We start from the raw sequence: 15,553 nt of genomic DNA, 5'->3' as shown, positions 1-15,553 counted from the left end.
CTGTCACACAATGTCACCTGCGGTGTCCCTCAAGGCTCTGTGCTCGGACCCACCCTGTTCATACTCTACATGCTCCCCCTTGGCCGTCTCATCAACCGGCATGGGATTTCTTTTCACTGCTATGCTGATGACACTCAACTTTACTTTAGGACAAGTTCATCTCCCTCTGCTGACCTCACACCATCCACTTTGATCACTTGCCTGGATGAGATAAAGGCGTGGATGAAGCAAAACTTTCTGCAGCTAAACAGCTCCAAAACTGAAGCTATCCTAGTCGGCACTCCACTTCAGGTCCAGAAGTCCGTTATCACCAGCATTGCTTTCTCTGATCAGGTCATTCCTCTTTCCACTTCAGTCACGAATCTGGGGGTCAGAATGGAATCACAGCTTACTTTTGAAGCGCACATCAAACACCTGTGTAAGACCTCCTTCTTCCACCTCAGAAACATTGCCAAACTTCGTCCCATTCTATCACTGGCTGATGCGGAGAAGCTTGTCCATGCCTTTATCTCCTCCAGGCTGGACTACTGCAATGCGCTCCTTATTGGCATCCCTAGCAAAAATCTCCAGAGGCTGCAGTGTATTCAGAACAGCGCTGCTAGGATCCTCATGAGGGTGCGCAAATACGACCATATCACCCCCATTCTAAAATCACTCCACTGGCTTCCTGTGTCGTTCAGGATCGAGTACAAGATCTCTCTCCTTACCCACCAGTGCATCCATGGTGATGCTCCCTCCTATCTCAAGGAACTCCTCACCACACAAACAGCCACTCGTAACCTCCGCTCTGTTTCCCTGTATCGCCTCAAAACTCCCACAGCCAATCTCCGTACTATGGGGGATCGGGCATTCTGCTCTTCAGCCCCCAGTCTGTGGAATGCTCTCCCTGACCACCTGCGGACTCCACAGACTATAGATACTTTTAAGCGTGGTCTTAAAACCCACCTTTTTAGCAGAGCTTTTAATTGACTTTTAATTGACTTGCTACTTGTTTAATTTATTTTATTTTATTTTTCGGTTTTATTTATTTATTGTTGTTGATTGTTTTGTTTTTGTTTTTAAATTCTGTAGCACTTTGAGATTTTGTTTAATATAAAGTGCATTATAAATAAAATTTATTATTATTATTATTATTATTATTATTATATGCATGTGTGTTTGGGAATGGAGCATTTGCAAGAGAATGTTGCCCGTCATGAATTAATGCACCGGCAAATGTGACAGAATGGACGATATTATAGTCTGTATTTGTAATACACGTTTCAGGTGCGAGTGATCAGCGAGGCAAGCGCTGCCTGAATGCCCAAAGGACGAGCGCCGGGCGCACAAGGCTCCCGCTCTCCATATGCACTGCTTCTACCCTGTCAGCAGGGTGCGAACTAAGGGGGAGCTAGGGGGAGCTCGGCTCCCCTAAATAAGACATGGGCTCCCCTGAAAACGTGATTTGAGAAATTTTGGGGGGTCTCAAAAATATTGACACCGTGTTATTTTGAGGTGCAATTTCAGTTTTCTGTAATGTGATCATCGTGGATTATTATATGTAAAATTGCTAAAAATATATAATTAATTCATGCATGACGGCAATTTAAATCTAATTCACTTTCATAAAGATAACTATACATGCTGTTCTTGTCATGACCATCAAGGTGTGGTGGCGCTGCGGTGCAAATTCCACTCATGTTTAGTACATGTCAACGCAAAGATTCGTAGAAAAAACTAAAACGAATATCCACTTCTTGATCTTGGATTTCTGGAAGAACAGCAAAGGAAGCTGACCCCAGGCCTCTGTGGTCGATTCTGTGATAAGGCATGTTATTCCCAATTATGTGTTGTGGCTGGGTTGATATAGGTCTGCGCGACTATCGATGTCCTAATAAGACTAACGTTAATTAAATGGAGGAATTATGGTATTCTTCTGTATGACGAGTAACTTCAACCGTTCAACTCAAAGACAGCCGGATGCTTTGTTTATAGACTATTTGTGGGCTTTTTGACCTATCAATTCTTGTTTTTTCTTCCTTCATTAAAATCAAAGATGTTCTTTAATGATTGTAAATTGTATATTAAGAGTCTCCGCAATGCATTAAGCAATAGATTGACCCGTTCACCAGTGTGTGAAGGAATATACACGTCCTCTCTTCCACGCGCACAACCCCCCCCCCCCCCCCACACACACACACACACACACACACACATACACACACCCGAAAAGTGGGCTCCCCCAAAGGCCACGATATAGTTCGAACACTGCCTGTCAGTCATAGCTTGCGAGTGGAGTGTGACATTTGAATGGTCACAATGAGCGTTCGCGACCGGCTTTGACCGTTCTAAAATGGCAGACGGCTAACGTATAGCGGCCCATAGAAACAGTCGTAATGAGGTAGCCTATCTACGTATACATATCTGTGGTTTGACACGTGATCCAAATCATGAATCGATTCGCTGATTCATTAAGCTCCGAAGCTATAGGAATCAGTGTTTTGAAATCGGCCATCACTATATAAGTATTTATTTTAGGGATGTCCCGATCCGATCACATCATCGGAAATCGGGCCCGATCACGTGATTTCAGACTCGATCGGAATCGGACGTGACATTCCGATCAGGACTCGGATATAATGTATATTCTGGGGTGAGCTGAGCATGATGACGCATCAATAATATGGGTTGTAACTTGAAAATAATGCTTTATGTATGTTTCTGTAGATGGATACACGTGCTGGCTCCTCGGTGATACATTACAACAGCGCTAATATCACCCGTGTATCGCCAGAAGACGCGAATGAGAGCGCGCTGATCTGTCTCTGTGAATCATCGAAAGCGCGCACTCGTCTCACAGCGCGCAAATATTGAGTTCTCTTTCAAGACTTGCGCTTAAACGGAACAACTCACACAAGAAGTATGTCAGCATGTCCATCTTGATGAGTATCCAAGCAGACATAGTCTAAATATGCCTTAAGAGGACTTTATACAGTCGAGAAAGACGACGCAGAGCCTTCCTTCAGGTCTTAAAGGGGCAGTAGCCTTTACTGCTGTCTGTTTAATGTCAAACAAAAGATAAGGAATCGCTCACTGCTCTTGATTAAATAGCTTTTGTAAGGATTATTCTTTAATTTAAACAGTTAAATATGCAGCTATTTTACATTTCATTAGCCTACTTTATTCAATTTCTCTACCTAAAAACTAATGTTAGACCTATAAAAACCTGAAAAGCATTGTTAATTACACTTCAGTCAAATTACACTTCAAATATTTTTTCCCCAAAGTTGATTAATGTCATTGCAGGCAGTTATCATCACAATGATTTCAATTCAAGAGTTTTTTTTTTTAAATAAGTTTAGTTTTAGTTAGTTATTTGATGCTATAAAAACGGCTGTGTGATGTCATGATTGACAGCTGAGATCGAGGTCTTCTCTGAGTGAAGTTGTCACTGAGGCACTAACAGACTTTTTCAGGATTTTTGGGAGCAGATTATTTAATTTAATTTCCTTAACTGTTTATTTCACACCAACATAATTATTTGTTCTGAATCTATGAGAGTATGGGTGTGCTTTTGATAGCCGTTGTACTTCCTGCTCTGTGCAACTCCGGTCCCAGACTTTTTTATATTTACTGTTGCACTAAAATCCAAAAGTGAAGAATTTATGTTTATTTATTACTTGATTGTTCAATCTACCTCACAGAAGTGCTCTGTTTGTTAGAGTTGTTGAATGTTAAAATAAGGTGAATAAAATAAAAAATAAGCGTTTTTTCGCTCTTCTTTATTCTTTTTTTATGTATTATAGAAGTATCGGATCGGGACTCGGTATCGGCAGATACTCAAAATCAAATGACTCAGACTCGGACTCGAGGGCAAAAAAACCTGATCGGGACATCCCTAAAATTTATTTAGTTATTTTTCAGCAAAAAAAAACTATTCTCGTCGCTTCATAAAATGATTGTAGAAACGCTGTGATGAGATGGACTTTGTAACGACGTCTTTAGTGCATTTTATGGGTCTTGAGAGATTAAAAGACATTGTTGCCAGTGAAGGCCTATCTGAGCCATCGGATTTTAACAAAAATATCTTCATTTGTGTTCCGAAGATGAACGGAGGTCTTACGGGTGTCGAAAGACATGAGGGTGAGTAATTAATGACAAAATTTTGATTTTTGAGTGAACTAACCCTCTAAAGATGCCTGTGTTTATCTTATATCACAAAGAACGAAAAAAAAGGTATTCTTACTAAGTATTTTAAAAGATAAATAAAAAGATACATTTACTTAAAAAGCAAAATTACAAGATATTACATATTTTTTTCTGAAAAACATATTAAAATGAAAGTGTCCACTTCCACTATTATGCTTTTTCAGATATTACTTTTTATGTAATGTTGTGAATATAAAAAGCCAGCTAAGTTTCAAAGATCAAACTGCACAATAAATGGAGTTACAGAGTGGTGCAGGTATGACATCACTTTGTAGGCCGAAGGCACTGAAGCGGGTTAGCATTTTAGCACTTCCGGTTCCATCAACCTGAAGTCAATGGGTTTTTTGAATGGGGTTTTAGTTAAATGGATGAAATGAGGTCTGTGGTGAACACAAGCTCAAGACACTTTCACGTTTTATTCTACAACATAAAATACATCAGTATTACCCACTCATGATTTTTTAAAGCTGTTACGTGTCTTGAAAAAGCTAACAAGTGGCTAAACGGACTACAGAGGCTGTTGAGGAGATTAAACGTCATCACGACGAACAGGGAAGCTCTGTCCGCTTTCACAGCCTCATTATGCTTATAATTTTGCTCTTATAAACTAGTCTAACTCAAACATTTTGGGAAAATGTTTTTAGATAAAAACTGAAAGAGTTGTTGTGATCGTGATGGTGAAGTCGAGTGACTGTGGTGTAGTTTGTTTATAGCCTACCTTTAGCTTTTTACTTATGCCAACTGCATTTATGCTTCAAAATGAAAAAAAAAAAAAAAAACATCTGTGATAATTATCTTGATAGACAAAATGTGTAAGTATCATAAACTTTTGTTGATCAGAGCACATACACTGTAAAATGTGATTAGTTGTCCTTACTTAAAAAAAGTATGCAAACTTGTTTCCTTTTAAAAAAAATTAAGCAAAGTAATCTTAAGATTAGTGAGTTAGAAAAGCTTGTTTATTTTAAGTCTATAGAAGAATGTGTGGAAACTGATTGCCTTAAAATTCTCAAGTAAGCTGAACTTAACACTCAGTTAAGTTAGCTTAATTGCATCTTACTTAAACCATTCAAGTCAACATAATTCTATCTGTGAGCTGAGGAAGTGTACTCCCAGAATGCATTGCAGCATGAATAAATTAATCACAGGGCAATCGTAACTCCGTTTTATTATTTTTGGCGTTATTTTACCATTTTATTTGCTGTCTTTTGTCAGTATAACCCCAATAATGACAGCAAACGAACTTGTAATGGTCTTATTAAGTGTAAAAAAAAAAAATGTTACCATTGTTGTGTTTTGCATGCTGAATGTTAAAGTCTGTGTGTGACTCAAGCATGGTCTATTGTTGGATATTGTGACAAATATAGATGCATTATATTAACACAATTAAAAATTTGTCAGACACGTTAGCAATAAAATGTTAAAAGATCATTAATTGGTATTACATTTTTATCTTTATGTGTAGATGTGTGTGTGTGTGTGTGTGTGTGTGTGTGTGTGTGTGTGTGTGTGTGTGTATATATATATATATATATACACACATATATACTTATTACTTCCCTTCCTTTGAAATCAGATAACTGTGATTTCGTGTTGCATTGCTGCATCAATAGGAAGAGATTTATAGTAATATAAATTAAGTTCCAAGTGCCCAACTAAAGGGAACACTCAGCACCATAATGTTGAGATATTTTAGGAAATCAACATAAATTTATGAAGTCAGCTTATGTGATGCTCTCCCAAAGTATTTAGTTGTATTTTCAATAACATTCAAGATGACTGGAAAATAAGTGAATGCAACTAAGAAGAACGATGACTGCAGAAGTGGAGGAAATGAGTGAAAAGTCTATTTAGAATATCCCCGCCTCAACCTTTGGCCCGCCCACCTGTTTTTTGTGTGTGTGTGTTGGTTTTTTTTTTCCTTTGGCAAAATGGTACTCAAGCCAGTCAAGTAATGTTTACTTGGGTTTTCTAAGTAACAAAGGCATAGCATGCAAACAGTTCAGATTACTAAATTATTTTAAGTAAGGTCAACAAATTATTGGACATTAAGTAAAGTTCACTAAAAAAGTCTTAGTAAGAACAGCGTTGGATTCTACAGTGTAGCTCCAGAAGCCTATGGGAGTTTTTATCAAGAAAACTAGTGTGAGGCTAACTGCCAATCGGCTTAAAAAGTGACGTCATACCTGCAACACTTTATTGTCTCCCAAAAGAACTGATTCTGAAATGCCTAAAAACGAGTTGTCAGGAATTCCAGCCTTACTTACCATTCGAACCTACGTAGTTTAGTAACACATTTGCATAATGCTAGCATATGGTCTTCATTGGCTGCTTACTTCCAAAGGATGAGGACTAGGGCTCAAAAACAGATGGCATTGTTACTGTTTGTGTCACTGTGTATCAAATTCAGATATGGTAATAGCAAGCGGTCTCTCTTGAAGCCAATACAGAAGTAATTTTAACTGCAATTCCTCGACTGGCCAGAAGGGAGCAGAATCTCATTGAGCACCATGTTAAAATTCCCAATTTTACAACAGAAAAACACATTTACAGTCTGTTACAAATTGTGGTTTTGGTCTATAAGGCTAATTTTGCCCTTCATGACAACTGTGAGGGAGGTGATTTTTTTTTATAACTCATTCGTTTACATTATATAAAGTTCTGCATAATCAAGGGCATGGTTACTTTGAGTGGCAGGTGGATAGCCATTTATCCGCCGTCTATAGAAATTGTGCCACCTAAGCTCCGCCCACATCCCACCTCTTTGCCCATTTTTTGTTATCTGGGCGTGACGCACGATGACGTGTTGCCAAGATGGCAACGGCCAACTCGTCTCTACTTTACGCCTCAGAACGGCTTATCGGAATCCTATGGGTGACGTGACGGACACTACATCCATATTTTTTTACAGTCTATGGGTTATAAGCATTAGTGCTGTAAGCGGTAGACCAATCAATAGACTGGGCTGTCTGACCAATTATGAGATTTTGAGTAGCAGCTGTGCGCCACACCGGTCTCATAACTCATGGAAAAGCTTCGGAGGCTTAAAAAGAGGAGTAATGACAGTTAAGGACGAGAGAGGACCAGGCCTGGATTTTACATTGTGTTTTATTTATGTGTGTGTGGCAGCCGTCCGTGAGGAGCTGCTTGCTTTACTTTCATTTTGGTGTTTATTTATTAAATTCATTGAATGTTCGCCCATTCCCGCCTCCTTCTTCCCATAACAACATACAGTATATTATAGGAAAATATAGGAGACCTCCAACACAAAACCGAGAACCTTTAAATAAGCATAATAGAGGCCCTTTAACTTCTGCCACACTGAATTACATCAATTACACGCAACCTCTCCATACCCTGCCTTTCAAAGATTGGAAACCCGCTGTAAGAAAAACACATGCGGGCCACAGTCAGATTCTAATTTGCATTTTACAGAGCCATTTCTGTTTACCTGTCAGCCAATAGGGGTATTTTTTTTCGTCACTTTTTTCAGCTCTAATGAAAACATTGAGCAACATGCAAACAAACCTCCCACAGGGTTTTAAACTCCCTCTGTTCGATGCGCAGAAGTTCACTGTTCTCTCGGCTGACAATTGTGGCATGTCGAGGAGTGTTGTCCAGAATTGACTCACCAAATGCTGTTCCCACTCCCAAAGTACAGATCGTTACAGCATCCTACAGAAAAAGGAGAAATATTCAGAACAGTAGAAGAGGGAGAGAGACAATTATAACATTTTTGCAAGCTTATTATAAAGATCTTAAAGGAAGTGTATGTAAGATTGTGGCCAAAAGTGGTACTGCAATCACTTTTAAATGAGTGTAGAGCAGTGTATCCCCTCTCCCCCTCCCCCTGACTCGAGGTTGCCATATCATATAGGCTGCAGGATCCAGCAAGAACGTTTGTAGCTGCAGCTGTGATAACTAGAGCAGATCTGGCAACCCGGATGCCCAAACAGTACAATCTTTGTGATTGGTGGAGGGCGGAGCTTCAGGCCAAAACACAACTTGACAACAACAACATCAGTTGAGGGCTGACACAACAACTTTTAAATGACAATATCCTGGCCGGACTACTGCTGTCAGTGATATAAGTATTTGAAATTGACATGAGTTCTTAATGTCTAGTGACATATCAGGGCCATTTTATGATTAACTGAAATACATTTCTTACATACAGTTCATTTAAAGGTCCCGTTCTTTGCGTGTTTTCGAAGCTTTGATTACGTTTACAGTGTGACATGATTTTAAATACAGCTCTGTATTTCTCAATATAACATGAGTTCATGTTTCGCGTGTAAAAAAACAGTATTTTCCACACAATTTACTTATCTGTACACCGCTGTTTTCTCTGCCCTAAAAAAGGCCTGATGATTTCCTTGTTCTATGAAGTCCCTCCTTCAGAAACACGTAACGAGTTCTGATTGGGCCAGCGCTTCTCGTGTTGTGATTGGACAGCAGCTTAGCGCACTTTGCCTGGAAAGGTCGCGCCTCTTACCATAACGGGGAGATGCAAGCGCTGAATGCGCGCTCTTCTCCACGTGAAAGAGCAACAAGACCACGCCCCCTATTTTGCGTGTTCTTGTGGGCGGAGGGTTAGTCAACAAACGGTTCTAGTGACGTCATTACAGCAGGAAGTGCAGGGCTGTAGTCCAAACCGGCCGTTCGCTGTAGGCTTTGAAAGGGAACTTCTGTTAAATAAAATATCTCGCTTGGCATTGAACTTTGAGCTTTATAATTTTACAGGTATTATTTATGCTCTAACAGCAACATTTCACACTAACTAAAGTTTGAAAGATGGAATCGCGAAGAACAGGACCTTTAAAGGAGTAAAAAGTTGAGTTCACACAAAATGAAAACTGTGCCATTATTTATTTACCACCCCATTATTTCATATCTATATGGCTTTGGTGAATAGAAATTAAGTAAATAATAATTTAAATTCAAAACTCCAAATGGCTTTCAAAGACCACTCAGTTCTTTTTTAATTGTAATTGGATTGAAAATCATTTTTTGGGTGAACTATTGCTTTAATGACTTCTTTATCATGTAATGTATGTACATTTATGCACACTGTAAGGGAATGTGCTCAGTGAGGTTTAAAAAGATTGTTGCACATGACAAATGATCCGAGATCAGAAGACACAAGCTCACACACTGAACATACACGCATACATTTCTTTTTTTCACCCTGTCTTGTGGTTTACATTCATTTAATCAGAGCAGCGTGAGGATAGCATATTGCCCAACGGATCATTCAATAAAACTAGAGCAACACGCACTGTTAATTTTGCACCAATGAAACGTGTTCCCACATGCACATACCACACACACGTTCAGCTCTGTGCAGGACATTCATAGCTGCAGGGCAACATCACAAGTGTGAAAGAGAAGCATAACATGATGCCTTGTGTCAGTTCTATGCACAATTGTGCAAGTAATCAGGCAAGTAAAACGCAGAATAGATTATATATGAATGCCACGATACAGGCTAAGAGGGGAGAATAGTACTGAATGGTTGCTCATTTATAGCTCAGGAGATTTTTGTTTTGTTTTGTTTTATGCTCAAAAAGTGAGACCGACAAATAACAGTAAATTTACCAAAATTCACAAGGATAAATAAAAATAGAAACAAATCAGATGATTTTTGATTTACTGCCAAAAGCTATACAAATTCTGGGTAGAATAGCTCAGACATTTTGGAAGAATTGATGACAAATATTATGAGATTACTGGGGGTATTTTACTCATGAGAAACAGAGAAGCAGACATTAGCATGCATATATGTGTGATACGAGAATCAATATCCTGTCTCCAAATATCGATATTTTAATTAATAAAATAAGGCGCTCTAATTAGATTTCCTTGCTCCCAGCGTCGCTACTCCCACATGAATGAGGGAAAGGTGAACAGAAGTTAACTAGCTTAAGAAAAAGAGTTTTTAACGTTATGGCGGACAGCAGTGTGAGTAAAACATAATAGATGCCCCAGCCACGTTTAAGTCCAAAGTCTGGAAAACTTGACCTTTTCACAGGCATTTTGTTTTCATAGTTACACAGATATCGGGATGTATCATTGTAGGACTGTCTAGTAATATATTGATTATCGCAGAATATTGTGATATTATTGGCATCGTGAGCCATGTATCGTATCATGAGCTACCCTGTGATTCCCACCTCAATACACTACTGTTCAAAAGTTTAGGGTCAGTCATATTTTAAAAAAATGTTTACTTTTATTCAGCAAGGACACATTTTTAGGGCTACATTAAATTATTTTCATGTATTAATCAAATTTGTATTGCCAATTTGTGAACAGCTTGTAAAAAAAGATTTTTTTGCCAGGAAAATCCAATGGATGTTACAGATGCACGTTCCTGAGAGCCTCTTTTCCGTTCTGTGACACATGAAATGAATGCTTAGTGTTACCCAAAGAAAAAAAGCACATATTTACATATTCATCTAAACGTCACTGTCAGCAGTGTGATGTTTGCAGCAGATGTTCATTAACAATATCGCTGCAAAGCTACACTCTCCTAAAGGATTATTAGGAACACCATACTCTGTTGTACCCCCTTTCTCCTTCAGAGCTGCCTTAATTCTATGTGATATTGATTCAACAAGGTGCTAAAAGCATTCTTTAGAAATGTTGGCCCATATTGATAGGATAGCATCTTGCAGTTGATGGAGATTTGTGGGATGCACATCCAGGGCACGAAGCTCCCGTTCCACCACATCCCAAAGATGCTCTATTGGGTTGAGATCTGGTGATGACTTTGGGGGCCATTTTAGTACAGTGAACTTTGTGGCATGGTGCATTATCCTGCTGGTAGTAGCCATCAGAGGATGGGTATATGGTGGTCATAAAGGGATTGACATGGTCAGAAACAATGCTCAGGTAGGCCTTGGCATTTAAACGATGACCAATTGGCACTAAGGGACCTAATAGTGTGCCAATAAAACATCCCCCACACCATTACACCACCATCACCACCAGCATGCACAGTGGTAACAAGGCATGATGGATCCATGTTCTCATTCTGTTTATGCCAAATTCTGACTCTACCAACTGAATGTCTCAACAGAAATCAAGACTCATCAGACCAGGCAACATTTTCCCATTCTTCAACTGTCCAATTTTGGGGAGCTTGTGCAAATTGTAGCCTCATTTTCCTATTTGTAGTGGAAATGAGTGGTACCAGGTGGGGTCTTCTGCTGTTGTAGCCCATCCGCTTCAAGGTTGTGCATGTTGTGGCTTCACAAATGCTTTGCTGCATACCTCGGTTGTAATGAGTGGTTATTTCGGTCAAAGTTGCTCTTCTATCAGATTTAATCAGTCGGCCCATTCTCCAATGACCTCTAACGTCAACAAGGCACTTTCGCCCACAGGACTGCCGCATACTGGATGTTTTTCCCTTTTCACACTATTCTTTGTAAACTCTAGAAATGGTTGTGCATGAAAATTCCAGTAACTGAGCAGATTGTGAAATACTCGGACCGGCCCGTCTGGCACCAACAACCATGCCACCCTCATAATTGCTTAAATCACCTTTCTTTCCCATTCTGACATTCAGTTTGGAGTTCAGGAGATTGTCTTGACCAGGACCACACCCCTAAATTAACTGAATCAACTGCCATGTGATTGGTTTATTATTGATTAGATAATTGCATTAATGAGAAATTGAACAGGTGTTCCTAATAATAGTTTAAGTGAGGGTATATCCAACTTTTTTAAACTTGTAAGTGAAGAAGGAAACAGAACTCTAAATAATATCTTGTGCATTACATGTGTGTGAGCACAAGTAATAGGTTAATAAGTTGCTGACTGCTGTTCGCATACGGGACAAAATTACATTTTAAAATATAGCCTATTCAAATAGAATACAGTTCTTTGAAATTGTAATCCTATTTCACTTAACTGTTTTTCCTGTGTTTTTGATCAAATAAATGCAACCATGATGAGCAGAGGCTTCTTTCAAAAACTCCATAATAAAAGCAATCTTAATAAAGGTGATGTAAAAAATACTTTCCCAATTTAAAACGCTGAGTCTAAGAAAGATTACTCATTGTGTTTGGAGAGGGGTCTGCTTGACTGACCAATGGCTATAGGAAAATATTCAAGAAACCTTTTTTTAAAAACGTGCAAAGTGATTATTGGAGAATTACAGATTCTATTAATATTCATATGCAAAGGATGGACGCTTCTGGAATGTCTGGAAATCCCTCTTCATTTGTGGGGGAGTGATAAATGCTTCAGGGCCAGTAAACACATCTGACAGTGTGACTCATTGTATTCCCAGTGGATTCACAGAAAGATGCTTCCATCCTCAGCAGCCCTGCCTCATCGTCCTCGTGTATCAGACTATTAACAAGGCCAGTCTTGGACCATCCACCCACTCACAGCAGCTCTCTAGCAGTTTCTGTATGCTGATGGATGCAAATGATGTCTTCCAAGGCAAACTACTACTCATCTCAGCTGACTCCTAGCAGATTGAGGCTTCAAATGATCCTAATTGTGGTCTCTCTTACCTGATGGTTGGCTGTCTCAGACACTTTCACATCCAGAGATCCAGACAGAACAGCGTACCAGCTGGTGCCAATGTCACCCTGTCTATACACTGCAGGAAAACAAAGTGAGTCTATCAGTACAGAGCTGCAAATTACGGAGGAATTCTTAATTTCGATGTCAGGACAGTTACTTCTTTTCTGTAACATGTGGTTCTTATTGTCTCATTAGGTAAAAAATTCTACCTTTAGCACTGATTTAGGACTACACGCTTAACAATAACAGTTTCAGTTACACTTTATTTTGAATGGTCCACTTTAGACATTCTGAGTAACTTCCTGTCAACTAACCCTCATTAGAGTTTTAGTAGACTGCCTTCTTAACATCTGCGAACACGTGGAAGCCTAACATTCTACTAATACTCTAATGAAAGTTAAGCTGCGTTTCCACCATGGGAACTTTCCCCGGGAACTATAAGGACTTTGGGGAATCAGGGATCCGGGTTCTAAATACAGTTCTGGGTAAACATTTCTCCCTCAAAATGGCCCTGCTTGTGAGGTAGTACTTTTTCAAAGTTCAGGAACTTTCGGCGGGTGGGAACATGCTTGGTTGAGCTCACACATCATTTTATTTCAACCTAAAAGTCTGTTGCATTGCATGCAGTAAGAGTTGTTTGCTATTCAAATCAACAATGGAGTTTAATGGGTTAGTTCACCCAAAATTTACAATCCTCTCATTAATTACTCACCCTCATGTCGTTCCAAACCCATAAGACCTTCGTTCATCTTCGGAACACAAATTAAAATATTTTTGTTGAAATCCGATGGCTCAGGAAGGCCTCCATTGGCAACAATGGCATTTCCTCTCTCAAGACCCATACAAGACTTTAAAGACGTTGTTACAAAGTCCATCTCACTACAGTGGTTCTACAATAATTTTATGAAGCAACGAGAATAAGTCTGTAGTACTTTTTATGGGTCTGGAGAGGAAATTTTTGGATTTCAACAAAAATATCTTAAAGGTCCACTGAAATCAATTTTTTTTTTTTTTTAGCTTTTAGTATGACTGTGTTAGCATTAAAGTTATGAATAAGCTGGTATGTTCCAAAACTATGACAAAATTTGCATTTAGGAGATATAAGCATTCAAAATTTACAGTCTCCCACTTCCGCTAAAACGAATCTCAGATTTTGGTGACATCATCGCAGACTTCACTTTCTCGTCAAATCTTCTGTCCAATCAGAATCTCTAGAATCTAAAGCCCGCCCCCTACACTGCTGAAGCTGAAATCGGTCAGTTAACACACATTTACTCATTTCTCCATGGTGAAAGGCACATAGCACACTATATATGTGATAGGAAACGATTCAGTGTAAATATGCTTTCATTTGAGGTGAATAAAGTCTGTTTTTACGTTAGTTTCACGCACGTGATTAATGCCACGCAGCATTTTTTTTAACCACAATTTTTAAAACTGCGGAGCACGTAGTTTGAGTTGTTTGCTATTCGAATCAAAAATGGAGTATAAAAAATACGAACGATGACGAGGTTCAGCTTTATTGGACAAATGCCAGCAGGAACTGGAAAGCCATGCACAGTCCTATCACTTGAGTAATTTACTTAATCTTCACAGTATTTTTGACCACGATGGAAATGGAGACGGCAACAGGTCTGTGGGGAAAAAGTTCCTGACAAATTGTTCTGGGTAATTTTGGTGGAAACCAGGCTATTTGGTTTCAAATGATTTAGAGTTATATGACATGTATTTGCAGTTACTTCTAGAATGTCTATATAGTGTAATATATAGTCTAATATAGTGTAACCATAGTTTCAGTTATAAGATAATAGAGTTTTACAGCCTGCCCTGATGCCAGCGGAGAAAATGTTAAGGATGTTTTAGTTACTTATAAAATAATTTAGAATCCAATATGCTGATCAGAAGAACCTACTATATGTACAGCACCTTTCAAAAGTTAGGGTCACTAAAGTTTTTCCCAAGGATACAATTAATTTACTTGACAAATATACAGCAAAAACAGTAATACTGTGAAATATCATTAAATTCAAAATAACAGTTTGCTATCTGAATATATTTTAAATAGCAATTTAATCATGTGATGGCAAACCTGCTTAATATTTTGTGTAAACCATGATAAATTGAATAGAATTTATTTGTAATATTATGCTGAATAAAAGTTTAAAGTTTATTAATAAAAAGTATTTTGTTTTAAATCGTACTGACCCCAAAATTTGAAAATGAATCATAAACTTTAGAATCATACAGGTGGAAACCCCAAACCAAAGGATTTTTACTTTTTATGTCTTAATTCATTGATTCATACTGAAAAAAAGTGATCAGTTGACAACTTAAAAAATAAGGCAACCCGTTGACTTTAAAACGATTACATAAACATCATGCATAATTGAAAAAATTAAGTTATGTGAAATTATCAAGGTCACATAACTTTGTGAAATAACAATTTTTTTTCAATTACGCAAGACATATATTACTTAATAATTTTAAGGCAGCGGGCTTCCTCACTTTTTGAAAACACATTTCCTGACTGGTTTTAATGAAATAAAATCTGTAAGCAAGATGATGAAAATACAATTCTACATTTGGTTCTTACAGGTGATGCCTTTCTCCAGGTACTCATAGAAGCCACACATGCAGATCTGCTGCAGCAGGTTGGGGTGAAACTTCTCAAAGGCCTTCACACCCTTCAGCCGAGCCAGAATTATATCCACATCTTCTCCCGAGCGTTCTGCTGGTCTAAAAAACACACAGACAAAAAGACATTATGGTCTGGGACACTCTTTTACCAAACTGACCCACAAAAAAATCCTGACATTGCAGTGATGCA

At 38.6% G+C, this 15,553-nt stretch overlaps 2 protein-coding genes across 4 annotated transcripts in view; one reads left to right on the top strand and one right to left on the bottom strand.

Moving 5' to 3' along the window:
- Positions 1-9,046, top strand: part of hs6st3a (heparan sulfate 6-O-sulfotransferase 3a) — a 292,872-nt gene extending 283,826 nt beyond the window's left edge. The window contains exon 3 of the transcript XR_010908575.1: positions 8,837-9,046. The gene's annotated coding sequence lies outside the window, so the exon portion shown is untranslated. The remainder of the gene's footprint in view (positions 1-8,836) is intronic.
- Positions 1-15,553, bottom strand: part of rapgef4b (Rap guanine nucleotide exchange factor 4b) — a 73,689-nt gene that overhangs the window by 49,025 nt on the left and 9,111 nt on the right. For 2 of the 3 annotated variants that reach the window (XM_067458971.1, XM_067458970.1), the window contains exons 2-4: positions 15,320-15,462; positions 12,714-12,802; positions 7,717-7,863 (exon numbers count right to left, since the gene is read on the bottom strand). In XM_067458971.1, coding sequence (XP_067315072.1) covers positions 7,717-7,863; positions 12,714-12,802; positions 15,320-15,462 — 379 coding nt within the window. Of the gene's footprint in view, positions 1-6,455; positions 6,690-7,716; positions 7,864-12,713; positions 12,803-15,319; positions 15,463-15,553 lie in introns of those variants that run through there. The other variant, XM_067458972.1, reaches the window with a different exon arrangement.

This window comes from Pseudorasbora parva, chromosome 12, assembly GCF_024679245.1.
Source record: "Pseudorasbora parva isolate DD20220531a chromosome 12, ASM2467924v1, whole genome shotgun sequence".
In the NCBI taxonomy this organism is placed as follows: domain Eukaryota; kingdom Metazoa; phylum Chordata; class Actinopteri; order Cypriniformes; family Gobionidae; genus Pseudorasbora; species Pseudorasbora parva.
The sequence above is the reverse complement of the archived record's forward strand: the minus strand, read 5'-3'. Positions and strand labels throughout refer to the sequence as shown.